The sequence below is a fragment of the Musca domestica genome, unplaced genomic scaffold, assembly GCF_030504385.1.
Source record: "Musca domestica strain aabys unplaced genomic scaffold, Musca_domestica.polishedcontigs.V.1.1 22, whole genome shotgun sequence".
Taxonomy (NCBI): Eukaryota; Metazoa; Arthropoda; class Insecta; order Diptera; family Muscidae; genus Musca; species Musca domestica.
The window spans coordinates 6960175-6979445 of record NW_026712262.1 but is presented as its reverse complement, the minus strand read 5'-3'; the positions used below and the strand labels follow the sequence as shown (position 1 = coordinate 6979445).

Genomic DNA, 19271 nt, shown 5'->3' with positions numbered 1-19271 from the left:
GTGGTAGTTTCTTCAGCAGCCGGTGTTATTGCAACAGTAGTCTCAACTGTCGTTGTTGTTATTATTGGTGTGGTAGTTTCTTCAACAGCCGGCGTTGTTGCAACAGAAGTCTCCACTGTCGTTGTGGTGGTTTCCTCAGATGCTGATGTTGTTTCGCTTATTGGTGTGGTAGTTTCTTCAGCAGCCGGCGTTGTTGCAACAGTAGTCTCAACTGTCGTTGTGGTGCTTTCCTCAGATGCTGATGTTGTTTCGCCTATTGGTGTGGTAGTTTCTTCAGCAGCCGGTGTTGTTGCAACAGTAGTCTCAACTGTCGTTGTGGTGGTTTCCTCAACTGCTGATGTCGTGTCGCCTATTGGTGTGGTAGTTCCTTCAGCAGCCGGTGTTGTTTCAACAGTAGTCTCAACTGTCGTTGTGGTGGTTTCCTCAGATGCTGATGTTGTTTCGCTTATTGGTGTGGTAGTTTCTTCAGCAGCCGGTGTTGTTGCAAGAGAAGTCTCCACTGTCGTTGTGGTGGTTTCCTCAGCAGCTGATGTTGTTTCGCCTATTGGTGTGGTAGTTTCTTCAGCAGCCGGCGTTGTTGCAACAGTAGTCTCCACTGTCGTTGTGGTGGTTGCCTCAGCTGCTGATGTTGTTTCGCCTATTGGTGTGGTAGTTTCTTCAGCAGCCGGTGTTGTTGCAACAGTAGTCTCAACTGTCGTTGTGGTGGTTTCCTCAACTGCTGATGTCGTGTCGCCTATTGGTGTGGTAGTTCCTTCAGCAGCCGGTGTTGTTTCAACAGTAGTCTCAACTGTCGTTGTGGTGGTTTCCTCAGATGCTGATGTTGTTTCGCTTATTGGTGTGGTAGTTTCTTCAGCAGCCGGTGTTGTTGCAAGAGAAGTCTCCACTGTCGTTGTGGTGGTTTCCTCAGTAGCTGATGTTGTTTCGCTTATTGGTGTGGTAGTTTCTTCAGCAGCCGGCGTTGTTGCAACAGTAGTCTCCACTGTCGTTGTGGTGGTTGCCTCAGCTGCTGATGTTGTTTCGCCTATTGGTGTGGTAGTTTCTTCAGCAGCCGGTGTTATTGCAACAGTAGTCTCAACTGTCGTTGTTGTTATTATTGGTGTGGTAGTTTCTTCAACAGCCGGCGTTGTTGCAACAGAAGTCTCCACTGTCGTTGTGGTGGTTTCCTCAGATGCTGATGTTGTTTCGCTTATTGGTGTGGTAGTTTCTTCAGCAGCCGGCGTTGTTGCAACAGTAGTCTCAACTGTCGTTGTGGTGCTTTCCTCAGATGCTGATGTTGTTTCGCCTATTGGTGTGGTAGTTTCTTCAGCAGCCGGTGTTGTTGCAACAGTAGTCTCAACTGTCGTTGTGGTGGTTTCCTCAACTGCTGATGTCGTGTCGCCTATTGGTGTGGTAGTTCCTTCAGCAGCCGGTGTTGTTTCAACAGTAGTCTCAACTGTCGTTGTGGTGGTTTCCTCAGATGCTGATGTTGTTTCGCTTATTGGTGTGGTAGTTTCTTCAGCAGCCGGTGTTGTTGCAAGAGAAGTCTCCACTGTCGTTGTGGTGGTTTCCTCAGTAGCTGATGTTGTTTCGCCTATTGGTGTGGTAGTTTCTTCAGCAGCCGGCGTTGTTGCAACAGTAGTCTCCACTGTCGTTGTGGTGGTTTCCTCAGTAGCTGATGTTGTTTCGCCTATTGGTGTGGTAGTTTCTTCAGCAGCCGGCGTTTGTGCAACAGTAGTCTCCACTGTCGTTGTGGTGGTTGCCTCAGCTGCTGATGTTGTTTCGCCTATTGGTGTGGTAGTTTCTTCAGCAGCCGGTGTTGTTGCAACAGTAGTCTCCACTGTCGTTGTGGTGGTTGCCTCAGCTGCTGATGTTGTTTCGCCTATTGGTGTGGTAGTTTCTTCAGCAGCCGGTGTTGTTGCAACAGTAGTCTCCACTGTCGTTGTGGTGGTTTCCTCAGCTGCTGATGTTGTTTCACCTATTGGTGTGGTAGTTTCTTCAGCAGCCGGTGTTATTGCAACAGTAGTCTCAACTGTCGTTGTTGTTATTATTGGTGTGGTAGTTTCTTCAACAGCCGGCGTTGTTGCAACAGTAGTCTCCACTGTCGTTGTGGTGGTTTCCTCAAATGCTGATGTTGTTTCGCCTATTGGTGTGGTAGTTTCTTCAGCAGCCGGTGTTGTTGCAACAGTAGTCTCAACTGTCGTTGTGGTGGTTTCCTCAGATGCTGATGTTGTTTCGCTTATTGGTGTGGTAGTTTCTTCAGCAGCCGGTGTTGTTGCAACAGTAGTCTCAACTGTCGTTGTGGTGGTTTCCTCAGCTGCTGATGTTGTTTCTTCAGCAGCCGGTGTTGTTGCAACAGTAGTCTCTACTGTCGTTGTGGTGGTTTCCTCAGATGCTGATGTTGTGTCGCCTATTGGTGTGGTAGTTTCTTCAGCAGCCGGTGTTGTTGCAACAGAAGTCTCCACTGTCGTTGTGGTGGTTTCCTCAGATGCTGATATTGTTTCGCTTATTGGTGTGGTAGTTTCTTCAGCAGCCGGTGTTGTTGCAACAGTAGTCTCAACTGTCGTTGTGGTGGTTTCCTCAACTGCTGATGTTGTGTCGCCTATTGGTGTGGTAGTTTCTTCAGCAGCCGGTGTTGTTGCAACAGTAGTCTCAACTGTCGTTGTGGTGGTTTCCTCAGCTGCTGATGTTGTTTCGCCTATTGGTGTGGTAGTTTCTTCAGCAGCCGGTGTTGTTGCAACAGTAGTCTCAACTGTCGTTGTGGTGGTTTCCTCAGCTGCTGATGTTGTTTCTTCAGCAGCCGGTGTTGTTTCAACAGTAGTCTCCACTGTCGTTGTGGTGGTTTCCTCAGATGCTGATGTTGTTTCGCTTATTGGTGTGGTAGTTTCTTCAGCAGCCGGTGTTGTTGCAACAGTAGTCTCCACTGTCGTTGTGGTGGTTTCCTCAGCTGCTGATGTTGTTTCGCCTATTGGTGTGGTAGTTTCTTCAGCAGCCGGTGTTGTTGCAACAGTAGTCTCAACTGTCGTTGTGGTGGTTTCCTCAGATGCTGATGTTGTTTCGCCTATTGGTGTGGTACTTTCTTCAGCAGCCGGTGTTGTTGCAACAGTAGTCTCAACTGTCGTTGTGGTGGTTTCCTCAGATGCTGATGTTGTTTCGCTTATTGGTGTGGTAGTTTCTTCAGCAGCCGGTGTTGTTGCAACAGTAGTCTCAACTGTCGTTGTGGTGGTTTCCTCAACTGCTGATGTTGTGTCGCCTATTGGTGTGGTAGTTTCTTCAACAGCCGGTGTTGTTGCAACAGTAGTCTCAACTGTCGTTGTGGTGGTTTCCTCAGCTGCTGATGTTGTTTCGCCTATTGGTGTGGTACTTTCTTCAGCAGCCGGTGTTGTTGCAACAGTAGTCTCAACTGTCGTTGTGGTGGTTTCCTCAGATGCTGATGTTGTTTCGCCTATTGGTGTGGTAGTTTCTTCAGCAGCCGGCGTTGTTGCAACAGTAGACTCCACTGTCGTTGTGGTGGTTTCCTCAGATGCTGATGTTGTTTCGCTTATTTGTGTGGTAGTTTCTTCAGCAGCCGGCGCTGTTGCAACAGTAGTCTCAACTGCCGTTGTGGTGGTTTCCTCAAATGCTGATGTTGTTTCGACTATTGGTGTGGTAGTTTCTTCAGCAGCCGGTGTTGTTGCAACAGTAGTCTCAACTGTCGTTGTGGTGGTTTCCTCAGCTGCTGATGTTGTTTCGCCTATTGGTGTGGTAGTTTCTTCAGCAGCCGGTGTTGTTGCAACAGTAGTCTCAACTGTCGTTGTGGTGGTTTCCTCAGATGCTGATGTTGTTTCGCCTATTGGTGTGGTAGTTTCTTCAGCAGCCGGCGTTGTTGCAACAGTAGACTCCACTGTCGTTGTGGTGGTTTCCTCAGATGCTGATGTTGTTTCGCTTATTGGTGTGGTAGTTTCTTCAGCAGCCGGCGCTGTTGCAACAGTAGTCTCAACTGTCGTTGTGGTGGTTTCCTCAGCTGCTGATGTTGTTTCGCCTATTGGTGTGGTAGTTTCTTCAGCAGCCGGTGTTGTTGCAACAGTAGTCTCAACTGTCGTTGTGGTGGTTTCCTCAGATGCTGATGTTGTTTCGCTTACTGGTGTGGTAGTTTCTTCAGCAGCCGGCGCTGTTGCAACAGTAGTCTCAACTGTCGTTGTGGTGGTTTCCTCAGATGCTGATGTTGTTTCGACTATTGGTGTGGTAGTTTCTTCAGCAGCCGGTGTTGTTGCAACAGTAGTCTCAACTGTCGTTGTGGTGGTTTCCTCAGATGCTGATGTTGTTTCGCCTATTGGTGTGGTAGTTTCTTCAGCAGCCGGTGTTGTCGCAACAGTAGTCTCAACTGTCGTTGTGGTGGTTTCCTCAGATGCTGATGTTGTTTCGCCTATTGGTGTGGTAGTTTCTTCAGCAGCCGGCGTTGTTGCAACAGTAGACTCCACTGTCGCTGTGGTGGTTTCCTCAGATGCTGATGTTGTTTCGACTATTGGTGTGGTAGTTTCTTCAGCAGCCGGCGCTGTTGCAACAGTAGTCTCAACTGTCGTTGTGGTGGTTTCCTCAGATGCTGATGTTGTTTCGACTATTGGTGTGGTAGTTTCTTCAGCAGCCGGTGTTGTTGCAACAGTAGTCTCAACTGTCGTTGTGGTGGTTTCCTCAGCTGCTGATGTTGTTTCGCCTATTGGTGTGGTAGTTTCTTCAGCAGCCGGTGTTGTTGCAACAGTAGTCTCAACTGTCGTTGTGGTGGTTTCCTCAGATGCTGATGTTGTTTCGCCTATTGGTGTGGTAGTTTCTTCAGCAGGCGGCGCTGTTGCAACAGTAGTCTCAACTGTCGTTGTGGTGGTTTCCTCAGATGCTGATGTTGTTTCGCCTATTGGTGTGGTAGTTTCTTCAGCAGCCGGCGCTGTTGCAACAGTAGTCTCAACTGTCGTTGTGGTGGTTTCCTCAGATGCTGATGTTGTTTCGACTATTGGTGTGGTAGTTTCTTCAGCAGCCGGTGTTGTTGCAACAGTAGTCTCAACTGTCGTTGTGGTGGTTTCCTCAGCTGCTGATGTTGTTTCGCCTATTGGTGTGGTAGTTTCTTCAGCAGCCGGTGTTGTTGCAACAGTAGTCTCAACTGTCGTTGTGGTGGTTTCCTCAGATGCTGATGTTGTTTCGCCTATTGGTGTGGTAGTTTCTTCAGCAGGCGGCGCTGTTGCAACAGTAGTCTCAACTGTCGTTGTGGTGGTTTCCTCAACTGCTGATGTTGTGTCGCCTATTGGTGTGGTAGTTTCTTCAGCAGCCGGCGTTGTTGCAACAGTAGACTCCACTGTCGTTGTGGTGGTGTCCTCAGATGCTGATGTTGTTTCGCTTATTGGTGTGGTAGTTTCTTCAGCAGCCGGTGTTGTTGCAACAGTAGTCTCAACTGTCGTTGTGGTGGTTTCCTCAACTGCTGATGTTGTGTCGCCTATTGGTGTGGTAGTTTCTTCAGCAGCCGGCGTTGTTGCAACAGTAGACTCCACTGTCGTTGTGGTGGTTTCCTCAGCTGCTGATGTTGTTTCGCCTATTGGTGTGGTAGTTTCTTCAGCAGCCGGTGTTGTTGCAACAGTAGTCTCAACTGTAGTTGTGGTGGTTTCCTCAGCTGCTGATGTTGTTTCGCCTATTGATGTGGTAGTTTCTTCAGCAGCCGGTGTTGTTGCAACAGTAGTCTCAACTGTCGTTGTGGTGGTTTCCTCAGCTGCTGATGTTGTTTCGCCTATTGGTGTGGTAGTTTCTTCAGCAGCCGGTGTTGTTGCAACAGTAGTCTCAACTGTCGTTGTGGTGGTTTCCTCAGCTGCTGATGTTGTTTCGCCTATTGGTGTGGTAGTTTCTTCAGCAGCCGGTGTTGTTGCAACAGTAGTCTCAACTGTCGTTGTGGTGGTTTCCTCAGATGCTGATGTTGTTTCGCCTATTGGTGTGGTAGTTTCTTCAGCAGGCGGCGTTGTTGCAACAGTAGTCTCCACTGTCGTTGTGGTGGTTTCCTCAACTGCTGATGTTGTGTCGCCTATTGGTGTGGTAGTTTCTTCAGCAGCCGGCGTTGTTGCAACAGTAGACTCCACTGTCGTTGTGGTGGTGTCCTCAGATGCTGATGTTGTTTCGCTTATTGGTGTGGTAGTTTCTTCAGCAGCCGGTGCTGTTGCAAGAGTAGTCTCAACTGTCGTTGTGGTGGTTTCCTCAGCTGCTGATGTTGTTTCGCCTATTGGTGTGGTAGTTTCTTCAGCAGCCGGCGTTGTTGCAACAGTAGACTCCACTGTCGTTGTGGTGGTTTCCTCAGATGCTGATGTTGTTTCGCTTATTGGTGTGGTAGTTTCTTCAGCAGCCGGCGCTGTTGCAACAGTAGTCTCAACTGTCGTTGTGGGGGTTTCCTCAGATGCTGATGTTGTTTCGACTATTGGTGTGGTAGTTTCTTCAGCAGCCGGTGTTGTTGCAACAGTAGTCTCAACTGTCGTTGTGGTGGTTTCCTCAGCTGCTGATGTTGTTTCGCCTATTGGTGTGGTAGTTTCTTCAGCAGCCGGTGTTGTTGCAACAGTAGTCTCAACTGTCGTTGTGGTGGTTTCCTCAGCTGCTGATGTTGTTTCGCCTATTGGTGTGGTAGTTTCTTCAGCAGCCGGTGTTGTTTCAACAGTAGTCTCAACTGTCGTTGTGGTGGTTTCCTCAGATGCTGATGTTGTTTCGCCTATTGGTGTGGTAGTTTCTTCAGCAGCCGGTGTTGTTGCAACAAAAGTCTCCACTGTCGTTGTGGTGGTTTCCTCAGATGCTGATGTTGTTTCGCTTATTGGTGTGGTAGTTTCTTCAGCAGCCGGTGTTGTTGCAACAGAAGTCTCCACTGTCGTTGTGGTGGTTTCCTCAGCTGCTGATGTTGTTTCGCCTATTGGTGTGGTAGTTTCTTCAGCAGCCGGTGTTGTTGCAACAGTAGTCTCCACTGTCGTTGTGGTGGTTTCCTCAGATGCTGATGTTGTTTCGCTTATTGGTGTGGTAGTTTCTTCAGCAGCCGGTGTTGTTGCAACAGAAGTCTCCACTGTCGTTGTGGTGGTTTCCTCAGATGCTGGTGTTGTTTCGCTTATTGGTGTGGTAGTTTCTTCAGCAGCCGGTGTTGTTGCAACAGAAGTCTCCACTGTCGTTGTGGTGGTTTCCTCAGATGCTGATGTTGTTTCGCCTATTGGTGTGGTAGTTTCCTCAGCAGCCGGTGTTGTTGCAACAGAAGTCTCCACTGTCGTTGTGGTGGTTTCCTCAGATGCTGATGTTGTTTCGCCTATTGGTGTGGTAGTTTCTTCAGCAGCCGGCGTTGTTGCAACAGTAGACTCCACTGTCGTTGTAGTGGTTTCCTCAAATGCTGATGTTGTTTCGCTTATTGGTGTGGTAGTTTCTTCAGCAGCCGGTGTTGTTGCAACAGAAGTCTCCACTGTCGTTGTGGTGGTTTCCTCAGATGCTGATGTTGTTTCGCTTATTGGTGTGGTAGTTTCTTCAGCAGCCGGCGCTGTTGCAACAGTAGTCTCAACTGTCGTTGTGGTGGTTTCCTCAGATGCTGATGTTGTTTCGCTTATTGGTGTGGTAGTTTCTTCAGCAGCCGGCGCTGTTGCAACAGTAGTCTCAACTGTCGTTGTGGTGGTTTCCTCAGATGCTGATGTTGTTTCGACTATTGGTGTGGTAGTTTCTTCAGCAGCCGGTGTTGTTGCAACAGTAGTCTCAACTGTCGTTGTGGTGGTTTCCTCATCTGCTGATGTTGTTTCGCCTATTGGTGTGGTAGTTTCTTCAGCAGCCGGTGTTGTTGCAACAGTAGTCTCAACTGTCGTTGTGGTGGTTTCCTCAGATGCTAATGTTGTTTCGCTTACTGGTGTGGTAGTTTCTTCAGCAGCCGGCGCTGTTGCAACAGTAGTCTCAACTGTCGTTGTGGTGGTTTCCTCAGATGCTGATGTTGTTTCGACTATTGGTGTGGTAGTTTCTTCAGCAGCCGGTGTTGTTGCAACAGTAGTCTCAACTGTCGTTGTGGTGGTTTCCTCAGCTGCTGATGTTGTTTCGCCTATTGGTGTGGTAGTTTCTTCAGCAGCCGGTGTTGTTGCAACAGTAGTCTCAACTGTCGTTGTGGTGGTTTCCTCAGATGCTGATGTTGTTTCGCCTATTGGTGTGGTAGTTTCTTCAGCAGCCAGCGTTGTTGCAACAGTAGACTCCACTGTCGTTGTGGTGGTTTCCTCAGCTGCTGATGTTGTTTCGCCTATTGGTGTGGTAGTTTCTTCAGCAGGCGGCGCTGTTGCAACAGTAGTCTCAACTGTCGTTGTGGTGGTTTCCTCAGATGCTGATGTTGTTTCGACTATTGGTGTGGTAGTTTCTTCAGCAGCCGGTGTTGTTGCAACAGTAGTCTCAACTGTCGTTGTGGTGGTTTCCTCAGCTGCGGATGTTGTTTCGCCTATTGATGTGGTAGTTTCTTCAGCAGCCGGTGTTGTTGCAACAGTAGTCTCAAGTGTCGTTGTGGTGGTTTCCTCAGCTGCTGATGTTGTTTCGCCTATTGGTGTGGTAGTTTCTTCAGCAGCCGGTGCTGTTGCAAGAGTAGTCTCAACTGTCGTTGTGGTGGTTTCCTCAGCTGCTGATGTTGTTTCGCCTATTGGTGTGGTAGTTTCTTCAGCAGCCGGTGTTGTTGCAACAGTAGTCTCCACTGTCGTTGTGGTGGTTTCCTCAGCTGCTGATGTTGTTTCGCCTATTGGTGTGGTAGTTTCTTCAGCAGCCGGTGTTGTTGCAACAGTAGTCTCAATTGTCGTTGTGGTGGTTTCCTCAGATGCTGATGTTGTTTCGCTTATTGGTGTGGTAGTTTCTTCAGCAGCCGGTGTTGTTGCAACAGAAGTCTCCACTGTCGTTGTGGTGGTTTCCTCAGCTGCTGATGTTGTTTCGCCTATTGGTGTGGTAGTTTCTTCAGCAGCCGGTGTTGTTGCAACAGTAGTCTCAAGTGTCGTTGTGGTGGTTTCCTCAGCTGCTGATGTTGTTTCGCCTATTGGTGTGGTAGTTTCTTCAGCAGCCGGTGCTGTTGCAAGAGTAGTCTCAACTGTCGTTGTGGTGGTTTCCTCAGCTGCTGATGTTGTTTCGCCTATTGATGTGGTAGTTTCTTCAGCAGCCGGTGTTGTTGCAACAGTAGTCTCAAGTGTCGTTGTGGTGGTTTCCTCAGCTGCTGATGTTGTTTCGCCTATTGGTGTGGTAGTTTCTTCAGCAGCCGGTGCTGTTGCAAGAGTAGTCTCAACTGTCGTTGTGGTGGTTTCCTCAGCTGCTGATGTTGTTTCGCCTATTGGTGTGGTAGTTTCTTCAGCAGCCGGTGTTGTTGCAACAGTAGTCTCCACTGTCGTTGTGGTGGTTTCCTCAGCTGCTGATGTTGTTTCGCCTATTGGTGTGGTAGTTTCTTCAGCAGCCGGTGTTGTTGCAACAGTAGTCTCCACTGTCGTTGTGGTGGTTTCCTCAGCTGCTGATGTTGTTTCGCCTATTGGTGTGGTAGTTTCTTCAGCAGCCGGTGTTGTTGCAACAGTAGTCTCAACTGTCGTTGTGGTGGTTTCCTCAGATGCTGATGTTGTTTCGCTTATTGGTGTGGTAGTTTCTTCAGCAGCCGGTGTTGTTGCAACAGAAGTCTCCACTGTCGTTGTGGTGGTTTCCTCAGCTGCTGATGTTGTTTCGCCTATTGGTGTGGTAGTTTCTTCAGCAGCCGGTGTTGTTGCAACAGTAGTCTCAACTGTCGTTGTGGTGGTTTCCTCAGATGCTGATGTTGTTTCGCTTATTGGTGTGGTAGTTTCTTCAGCAGCCGGTGTTGTTGCAACAGAAGTCTCCACTGTCGTTGTGGTGGTTTCCTCAGATGCTGATGTTGTTTCGCCTATTGGTGTGGTAGTTTCTTCAGCAGCCGGTGTTGTTGCAACAGAAGCCTCCACTGTCGTTGTGGTGGTTTCCTCAGATGCTGATGTTGTTTCGCTTATTGGTGTTGTAGTTTCTTCAGCAGCCGGTGTTGTTGCAACAGAAGTCTCCACTGTCGTTGTGGTGGTTTCCTCAGATGCTGATGTTGTTTCGCCTATTGGTGTGGTAGTTTCTTCAGCAGCCGGTGTTGCTGCAACAGTAGTCTCAACTGTCGTTGTGGTGGTTTCCTCAGATGTTGATGTTGTTTCGCTTATTGGTGTGGTAGTTTCTTCAGCAGCCGGCGTTGTTGCAACAGAAGTCTCCACTGTCGTTGTGGTGGTTTCCTCAGATGCTGATGTTGTTTCGCTTATTGGTGTGGTAGTTTCTTCAGCAGCCGGCGTTGTTGCAACAGTAGTCTCAACTGTCGTTGTGGTGGTTTCCTCAGATGCTGATGTTGTTTCGACTATTGGTGTGGTAGTTTCTTCAGCAGCCGGTGTTGTTGCAACAGTAGTCTCAACTGTCGTTGTGGTGGTTTCCTCAGCTGCTGATGTTGTTTCGCCTATTGGTGTGGTAGTTTCTTCAGCAGCCGGTGTTGTTGCAACAGTAGTCTCAACTGTCGTTGTGGTGGTTTCCTCAGCTGCTGATGTTGTTTCGCCTATTGGTGTGGTAGTTTCTTCAGCAGCCGGTGCTGTTGCAAGAGTAGTCTCAACTGTCGTTGTGGTGGTTTCCTCAGCTGCTGATGTTGTTTCGCCTATTGGTGTGGTAGTTTCTTCAGCAGCCGGTGTTGTTGCAACAGTAGTCTCCGCTGTCGTTGTGGTGGTTTCCTCAGCTGCTGATGTTGTTTCGCCTATTGGTGTGGTAGTTTCTTCAGCAGCCGGTGTTGTTGCAACAGAAGTCTCCACTGTCGTTGTGGTGGTTTCCTCAGATGCTGATGTTGTTTCGCTTATTGGTGTGGTAGTTTCTTCAGCAGCCGGTGTTGTTGCAACAGAAGTCTCCACTGTCGTTGTGGTGGTTTCCTCAGATGCTGATGTTGTTTCGCCTATTGGTGTGGTAGTTTCTTCAGCAGCCGGTGTTGTTGCAACAGAAGTCTCCACTGTCGTTGTGGTGGTTTCCTCAGATGCTGATGTTGTTTCGCTTATTGGTGTGGTAGTTTCTTCAGCAGCCGGTGTTGTTGCAACAGAAGTCTCCACTGTCGTTGTGGTGGTTTCCTCAGATGCTGATGTTGTTTCGCCTATTGGTGTGGTAGTTTCTTCAGCAGCCGGCGTTGTTGCAACAGTAGACTCCACTGTCGTTGTGGTGGTTTCCTCAGATGCTGATGTTGTTTCGCCTATTGGTGTGGTAGTTTCTTCAGCAGCCGGTGTTGTTGCAACAGAAGTCTCCACTGTCGTTGTGGTGGTTTCCTCAGATGCTGATGTTGTTTCGCTTATTGGTGTGGTAGTTTCTTCAGCAGCCGGTGTTGTTGCAACAGAAGTCTCCACTGTCGTTGTGGTGGTTTTCTCAGATGCTGATGTTGTTTCGCTTATTGGTGTGGTAGTTTCTTCAGCAGCCGGTGTTGTTGCAACAGAAGTCTCCACTGTCGTTGTGGTGGTTTCCTCAGATGCTGATGTTGTTTCGCCTATTGGTGTGGTAGTTTCTTCAGCAGCCGGTGTTGTTGCAACAGAAGTCTCCACTGTCGTTGTGGTGGTTTCCTCAGATGCTGATGTTGTTTCGCTTATTGGTGTGGTACTTTCTTCAGCAGCCGGTGTTGTTGCAACAGTAGTCTCAACTGTCGTTGTGGTGGTTTCCTCAGATGCTGATGTTGTTTCGCTTATTGGTGTGGTAGTTTCTTCAGCAGCCGGCGTTGTTGCAACAGTAGTCTCAATTGTCGTTGTGGTGGTTTCCTCAGATGCTGATGTTGTTTCGCTTATTGGTGTGGTAGTTTCTTCAGCAGCCGGTGTTGTTGCAACAGAAGTCTCCACTGTCGTTGTGGTGGTTTCCTCAGCTGCTGATGTTGTTTCGCCTATTGGTGTGGTAGTTTCTTCAGCAGCCGGTGTTGTTGCAACAGTAGTCTCAAGTGTCGTTGTGGTGGTTTCCTCAGCTGCTGATGTTGTTTCGCCTATTGGTGTGGTAGTTTCTTCAGCAGCCGGTGCTGTTGCAAGAGTAGTCTCAACTGTCGTTGTGGTGGTTTCCTCAGCTGCTGATGTTGTTTCGCCTATTGATGTGGTAGTTTCTTCAGCAGCCGGTGTTGTTGCAACAGTAGTCTCAAGTGTCGTTGTGGTGGTTTCCTCAGCTGCTGATGTTGTTTCGCCTATTGGTGTGGTAGTTTCTTCAGCAGCCGGTGCTGTTGCAAGAGTAGTCTCAACTGTCGTTGTGGTGGTTTCCTCAGCTGCTGATGTTGTTTCGCCTATTGGTGTGGTAGTTTCTTCAGCAGCCGGTGTTGTTGCAACAGTAGTCTCCACTGTCGTTGTGGTGGTTTCCTCAGATGCTGATGTTGTTTCGCCTATTGGTGTGGTAGTTTCTTCAGCAGCCGGTGTTGTTGCAACAGTAGTCTCCACTGTCGTTGTGGTGGTTTCCTCAGCTGCTGATGTTGTTTCGCCTATTGGTGTGGTAGTTTCTTCAGCAGCCGGTGTTGTTGCAACAGTAGTCTCAACTGTCGTTGTGGTGGTTTCCTCAGATGCTGATGTTGTTTCGCTTATTGGTGTGGTAGTTTCTTCAGCAGCCGGTGTTGTTGCAACAGAAGTCTCCACTGTCGTTGTGGTGGTTTCCTCAGCTGCTGATGTTGTTTCGCCTATTGGTGTGGTAGTTTCTTCAGCAGCCGGTGTTGTTGCAACAGTAGTCTCAACTGTCGTTGTGGTGGTTTCCTCAGATGCTGATGTTGTTTCGCTTATTGGTGTGGTAGTTTCTTCAGCAGCCGGTGTTGTTGCAACAGAAGTCTCCACTGTCGTTGTGGTGGTTTCCTCAGATGCTGATGTTGTTTCGCCTATTGGTGTGGTAGTTTCTTCAGCAGCCGGTGTTGTTGCAACAGAAGTCTCCACTGTCGTTGTGGTGGTTTCCTCAGATGCTGATGTTGTTTCGCTTATTGGTGTGGTAGTTTCTTCAGCAGCCGGTGTTGTTGCAACAGAAGTCTCCACTGTCGTTGTGGTGGTTTCCTCAGATGCTGATGTTGTTTCGCCTATTGGTGTGGTAGTTTCTTCAGCAGCCGGCGTTGTTGCAACAGTAGACTCCACTGTCGTTGTGGTGGTTTCCTCAGATGCTGATGTTGTTTCGCCTATTGGTGTGGTAGTTTCTTCAGCAGCCGGTGTTGTTGCAACAGAAGTCTCCACTGTCGTTGTGGTGGTTTCCTCAGATGCTGATGTTGTTTCGCTTATTGGTGTGGTAGTTTCTTCAGCAGCCGGTGTTGTTGCAACAGAAGTCTCCACTGTCGTTGTGGTGGTTTTCTCAGATGCTGATGTTGTTTCGCTTATTGGTGTGGTAGTTTCTTCAGCAGCCGGTGTTGTTGCAACAGAAGTCTCCACTGTCGTTGTGGTGGTTTCCTCAGATGCTGATGTTGTTTCGCCTATTGGTGTGGTAGTTTCTTCAGCAGCCGGTGTTGTTGCAACAGTAGTCTCCACTGTCGTTGTGGTGGTTTCCTCAGCTGCTGATGTTGTTTCGCCTATTGGTGTGGTAGTTTCTTCAGCAGCCGGTGTTGTTGCAACAGTAGTCTCCGCTGTCGTTGTGGTGGTTTCCTCAGCTGCTGATGTTGTTTCGCCTATTGGTGTGGTAGTTTCTTCAGCAGCCGGTGTTGTTGCAACAGAAGTCTCCACTGTCGTTGTGGTGGTTTCCTCAGATGCTGATGTTGTTTCGCTTATTGGTGTGGTAGTTTCTTCAGCAGCCGGTGTTGTTGCAACAGAAGTCTCCACTGTCGTTGTGGTGGTTTCCTCAGATGCTGATGTTGTTTCGCCTATTGGTGTGGTAGTTTCTTCAGCAGCCGGCGTTGTTGCAACAGTAGACTCCACTGTCGTTGTGGTGGTTTCCTCAGATGCTGATGTTGTTTCGCCTATTGGTGTGGTAGTTTCTTCAGCAGCCGGTGTTGTTGCAACAGAAGTCTCCACTGTCGTTGTGGTGGTTTCCTCAGATGCTGATGTTGTTTCGCTTATTGGTGTGGTAGTTTCTTCAGCAGCCGGTGTTGTTGCAACAGAAGTCTCCACTGTCGTTGTGGTGGTTTTCTCAGATGCTGATGTTGTTTCGCTTATTGGTGTGGTAGTTTCTTCAGCAGCCGGTGTTGTTGCAACAGAAGTCTCCACTGTCGTTGTGGTGGTTTCCTCAGATGCTGATGTTGTTTCGCCTATTGGTGTGGTAGTTTCTTCAGCAGCCGGTGTTGTTGCAACAGTAGTCTCAACTGTCGTTGTGGTGGTTTCCTCAGATGCTGATGTTGTTTCGCCTATTGGTGTGGTACTTTCTTCAGCAGCCGGTGTTGTTGCAACAGAAGTCTCCACTGTCGTTGTGGTGGTTTCCTCAGATGCTGATGTTGTTTCGCTTATTGGTGTGGTAGTTTCTTCAGCAGCCGGTGTTGTTGCAACAGTAGTTTTAACTGTCGTTGTGGTGGTTTCCTCAGATGCTGATGTTGTTTCGCTTATTGGTGTGGTAGTTTCTTCAGCAGCCGGTGTTGTTGCAACAGTAGTCTCCACTGTCGTTGTGGTGGTTTCCTTAACTGCTGATGTTGTTTCGCCTATTGGTGTGGTAGTTTCTTCAAAACCCGGGGTTATTAAGGTAGTCTCTACTAAGGTTGTAGTAGTTTCTGCAGCTGCTGATGTAGTTTCTTCTGTCACTAAATTGGTTTCTTCCAGAGTTGGTGTTGGTGTTAAAGTAGTCTCAACTGCCAGTGTTGTAGTTTCTTCAACTGCATCTTTAGGTGTTGTATTATCTTCTGATGAATTGTTATTTTTCGCAGAGTAATTTTCTGACAATGTTGTAAAATTTTCTGTATCGGCCCATGGTAAAGGTGTACGTTCAGTCGGCTGCTTGGTAGTTGTAAAGATGATGTTGCCTTTGTCACCTTTGTGGTATTCCTCATCGTCGTAATAATCATTGTCGTAGGTTATTCGAGTGGAAATTTCGGTTGTTGTTTGTCGGGTAATATTTGTACATGGATGTCGAACACTGATAATCAATTGGTTGGGTTTCACACCCTGTCGTATGTGTATATAAGGCTTTCCCGAGTACGTTAAAGCTATTGTTGCAGTAACAAATATGTTAAGTAGTATGGAACGTTTTAACATTTTACTATTTTTTTTATTAAATCACATTTCAGTGATTTGTAAATTATATTTTCACTTCACAATAATACGGTTTGTTTTCTAATCCCGTTACACGTTTTGTAGAGCGCCTTTCGTTCCAATTCGATTTCAACTGAACAGATTTCGATTTTTCGCGTTCTATTTATGATTTACGACAACGCATATGAACAGTTATTCTATTTCGAAAAATTTCTTTCTGTAATTGAATATAAAAGTGTTAACGGCGAAAGCAACGAACCTGTGAGGGAATGTCAGGTTTCAGTTCGAAGCTTTTGACTCTTACATAACTACAATGTTTCAGTATTTTGTAGGTCTCAATATTGAGGTTCAAATATGAAAACGATTTCATTCAGCTGAATAAGTTTTAATTATTGTAGCTGTATTCTGGATTATAATTTACTATTAGAACTTAAGTACATTCAAATTAAACTATTGTCAATTCATTATTAAAGAATGAGTTGGCGATAGTGCCAATTTGATTCATAACATTGTATGGGCTGTGCTCTCGTATTTCTTTCTTTAAAAAAAAACAAACAATCGGTTGAGCATGTACAAACGTTAAAAAAACAATTTCGGAATGCAGCTACTTACATAAATTCCAAAAATTGTATTCACAATTATTTCATTCATTTAAAAACGCTTGTTAATAAGTTGTTAATATTTGTGCAGTTAAGTCGAGGGTTTTTACCTCTTTCAGAGCTTCAGCACGATGTCATTGGGTACTACCTATAAGACTTATTTCATTGTTAAAATTGTTCATCAATACAATAAATATTCTAATTTTGTTCTCTTTTCTCTTTCTAGGTAAGTCCGAGTATAAAACTGCTAATACTTTCAAAGGTAAAATAAATTTACTTGAATTGCGACATATGTTTAAGATTGTAACTAGAAAATAAGTAAAAAACAGCTAAGTTCGGCCGGGTCGAACATTTAATATCCTCCATCATTTGAAAGGAACTTGAAAAAATTAAAAAAAAAAACCGAAAACGACCACTTAAATGAATTCCGTTATATGAGGACAGTACAAAGACGTGGATCCGCTTACAAAATGTTCTTGTCATAGGCTGTAGTACCCATTACGAACTTTAAATGCGAAACTTGTTACAATTCCAGTGAATAACGTCGAAAAATCTTAAAAATACCGAGTATCAGGGGGTACTATTATATGGGGGTTATGCGAAGACGGGAACATACATACGAATTTTTTTCATAGGCTGTAGTAACCATTAAGATCTGCCAATACAAACGATTTCGGTGTTGCTGAAATCATCAAAATACCAAATATCGGGTGGTACTGTTACATGGGGGCTATGCGAAGACGTAGAACTGCATACAAACATTTTTGTCATAGGCTGTAGTAACCGTACGAACTTTAAATATGAAATTTGAAATAATTCCGGTAAATACTCTCGCTAATATCATGAAAATGCCGAATACCGGGAGGTACTGTTATATGGGGGTTTTACGAAAACGTGGACCGACATGGCCCATTTACGAACTTAACCTGCCTATTGGTCAACTATGCATGTATGCAAAATCTTTGCCTTCTATCTCAATTCGTTCAAAAGATACCTTGATTACAACAGACGGATGGACAGAGAGACAGACGGACATCGCTAGATCGTCTTAGAATTTTACGCTGATCCAGAATATAAATAATTTGCAGGGTCTATTATGAATATTTCGAGTAGTTATGACGGAATGAAAAAGCTAATATACCCTCCATAGAATGGTGGAGGGTATAACAAGAGTTTGAAATTGGGAATTTTTAATGATTTTCCGAAGTTCTGAGAACTAAATTAAAATTGTTTCTCAATGAATCTTATAGTGGGCCTCGCGATCTTTCGAACTCAGACTTTTTTGGCCAAACACACATTGTTAACATCTTTAATTTCTAAAATATTGATTGGAATGGAAATAAAAAATAAATATTGAACGGATCTAAAGTGTCTCAAATCTTTTCAAAGTAACCAAAGAAATAGGTCAAAATATTGGAGAGGATAGTGCGCCAAAAAAGAAATTTTCTTGTGTTTTTTTTTTATTAGAAATTACACATTTTCGCCTATCTTAGAATAAAAAACAAATTTTCCCATTTAGATATAGCTCGAAAATATATTTCAACCGACTTGACATACATTTTTTTTCTAAACTGCAAGCAATTTTAAAATAGCGTAAATAGGCCTTATCCAATTTCATATATTTTTCCTTCCTCTTAAATAGAGCATTTTCGCTTTTAAAAACGAATTTTAGGAACAGAGCAATGTATCTAGATTATAACATATGTGGAAATTAATTTTTTCTTATCTTTTCATTCCAATATCGGGGTTTTCCTCATTTTCCTTTTCACTTACAACTCTTAATTAAAATGAGATCAAATTTGCAATCAATGTTCATTTAACTTTGGATTTTTCCGTTCCATTTCGTTGTGTAATTGTAGTTCTGTTTTTGTTTATAAGCCTTCTTTCCACTGCAATTACTGGTCCATTTTTGCTTATCTCTTTTCGAAATTTTTCTTTTTTTTCCTTTTTTGTTTGCCTTTTGGCACAGAACAATAAAAAACAAGGCCATTACAGCAATTAATTATCCATCCATTAAAGCAAATAATTTGTGGTTGAATGCACGTCTGCAGCCACTACTGAGCAGGGAATTTCAGTTCCCGGTCAATCAATGTTGAGCTGCTTCGACGCAATGCCAAAACGAAGCTGTTAAATATCAATTCAGAGCAAATATATAAATAAGTATTAAATTTGTCTGCACTCGATAGAGTATCCAGGACCCAGTCAGTAATTGGAGTCGAAATGAGCATCATAAAAATGGCAATTCAGATTGGATGTTAAGTAAGCATGAGATGGGACTTACTGAGGATGTGTGTGCCACACATCTGTATAAAAAAAAAATGATGAAGCCTTACGGAAGAAACTCCACAGTGCCCCCCCACCACACATGGGTCCCGAGAACAGCAACAAAGAAGTCAATAATTTATGGTACATTTATTGACACAAACAAAAGCCAGTCGAAGAACGGAACTTACTCCGCGTCTTGTCTGTGTCATATCTTCGTTGTAATAAAACGAAAACGACAATAAAGAATAAAGACAGACGAAGTAAACGTCAATGTTCGCCAAAAGAGAGCAGATGAAAAGTTTATTTTTGTTTTTGGCAGTACTTCATTCAACTGCAGCTGCAATGACAATGAATGGCGAAAGTTTTGTCAATAAAAGAATTTCAAGAAATTCCTAAAACTATGGCAAATTGATGCCGAAATGGGTGGAGAAAATGAATTGTTTACGGTGCACAGTGAGTGAAATGACTGATGCACTGTACCGACAAAAGTTAGATTAGTTATTCCAATTCCGATATTTCCTCCAAATGAGACTTCATAGATGCCTAGATACTTGCTGATACATTCATCTTGCTCTCGAATGCATTGGAGGCTACACTTAAACTTCAAACCATGTACTTCATATTGTGGCCGGAATTCTCTATAGGCGCCTGATAAATCTATGCAAAATTTAGCAACTTATCTGAATTTTAAATATTTAAGCGCTAAATCAGGAATTTTGCGCTAAGGAATATTTTTTCAAATGTAATATTTCAAATTAAAAAGGAAAAATTCGATTTTTGATATTGCGCAAATTAGAATTTTATGTTGCCAAATGATCCTACGTTCGCTCAGTATCGACAGTAAAAAGATGTGTTCTTGGGCTAAAATGTTGAATACAACTCCTTGTGGAGCCTAGGGTAGGGAGAACATATTACTAACCGCTCATTATACCCTCAGCCTAGCCATATCATTTGATACGGCCAAAACGTGTCTCATCGAAATAACAGTTTTAGATCCTAGGTCTCTTTGGACCAAATCCGTTTCAGGACATTTGGATTCGATTTAGAAGTGTCCGTCTGTCTGGCTGGAACGCACGATAACTATCAATGGGAGTATCCAAGTTGGTACAAACTTGGATGTAGATGCTTATATTATTGTCAGACATAGATCGAGTTCGGATCCTTCCGATGCCTTCCCCACAAAAAATTAAAATTTTTTAAAGAAAATATTTTATTGCTTCATAAAAAGAGAATGGGTGATCCAAATTCGTTCAAACATTGCAAGTCCTAATATGCGAAAATGAACAATACTGGTCCACTCCAT

The 19271-nt window shown here is 45.2% G+C and overlaps 2 protein-coding genes across 10 annotated transcripts in view; one reads left to right on the top strand and one right to left on the bottom strand.

The window, feature by feature from the left end:
- The window catches only part of LOC101888725 (uncharacterized), a 289691-nt gene that overhangs the window by 230180 nt on the left and 40240 nt on the right, over window positions 1-19271 (top strand). The window lies entirely within an intron of this gene.
- On the bottom strand, window positions 1890-15107 carry LOC131802671 (mucin-2-like; the record flags this gene model as incomplete). The annotated part of the gene is made up of 10 exons (XM_059123071.1): window positions 14585-15107; window positions 10197-11296; window positions 10077-10124; window positions 7383-7742; window positions 6717-6764; window positions 6111-6617; window positions 4839-5222; window positions 3069-3509; window positions 2418-2504; window positions 1890-2003 (listed from the first exon to the last, which is right to left on the bottom strand). Coding segments are annotated over exons 1-10 (3612 nt in total), but the record flags the coding sequence as incomplete, so codon positions are not given.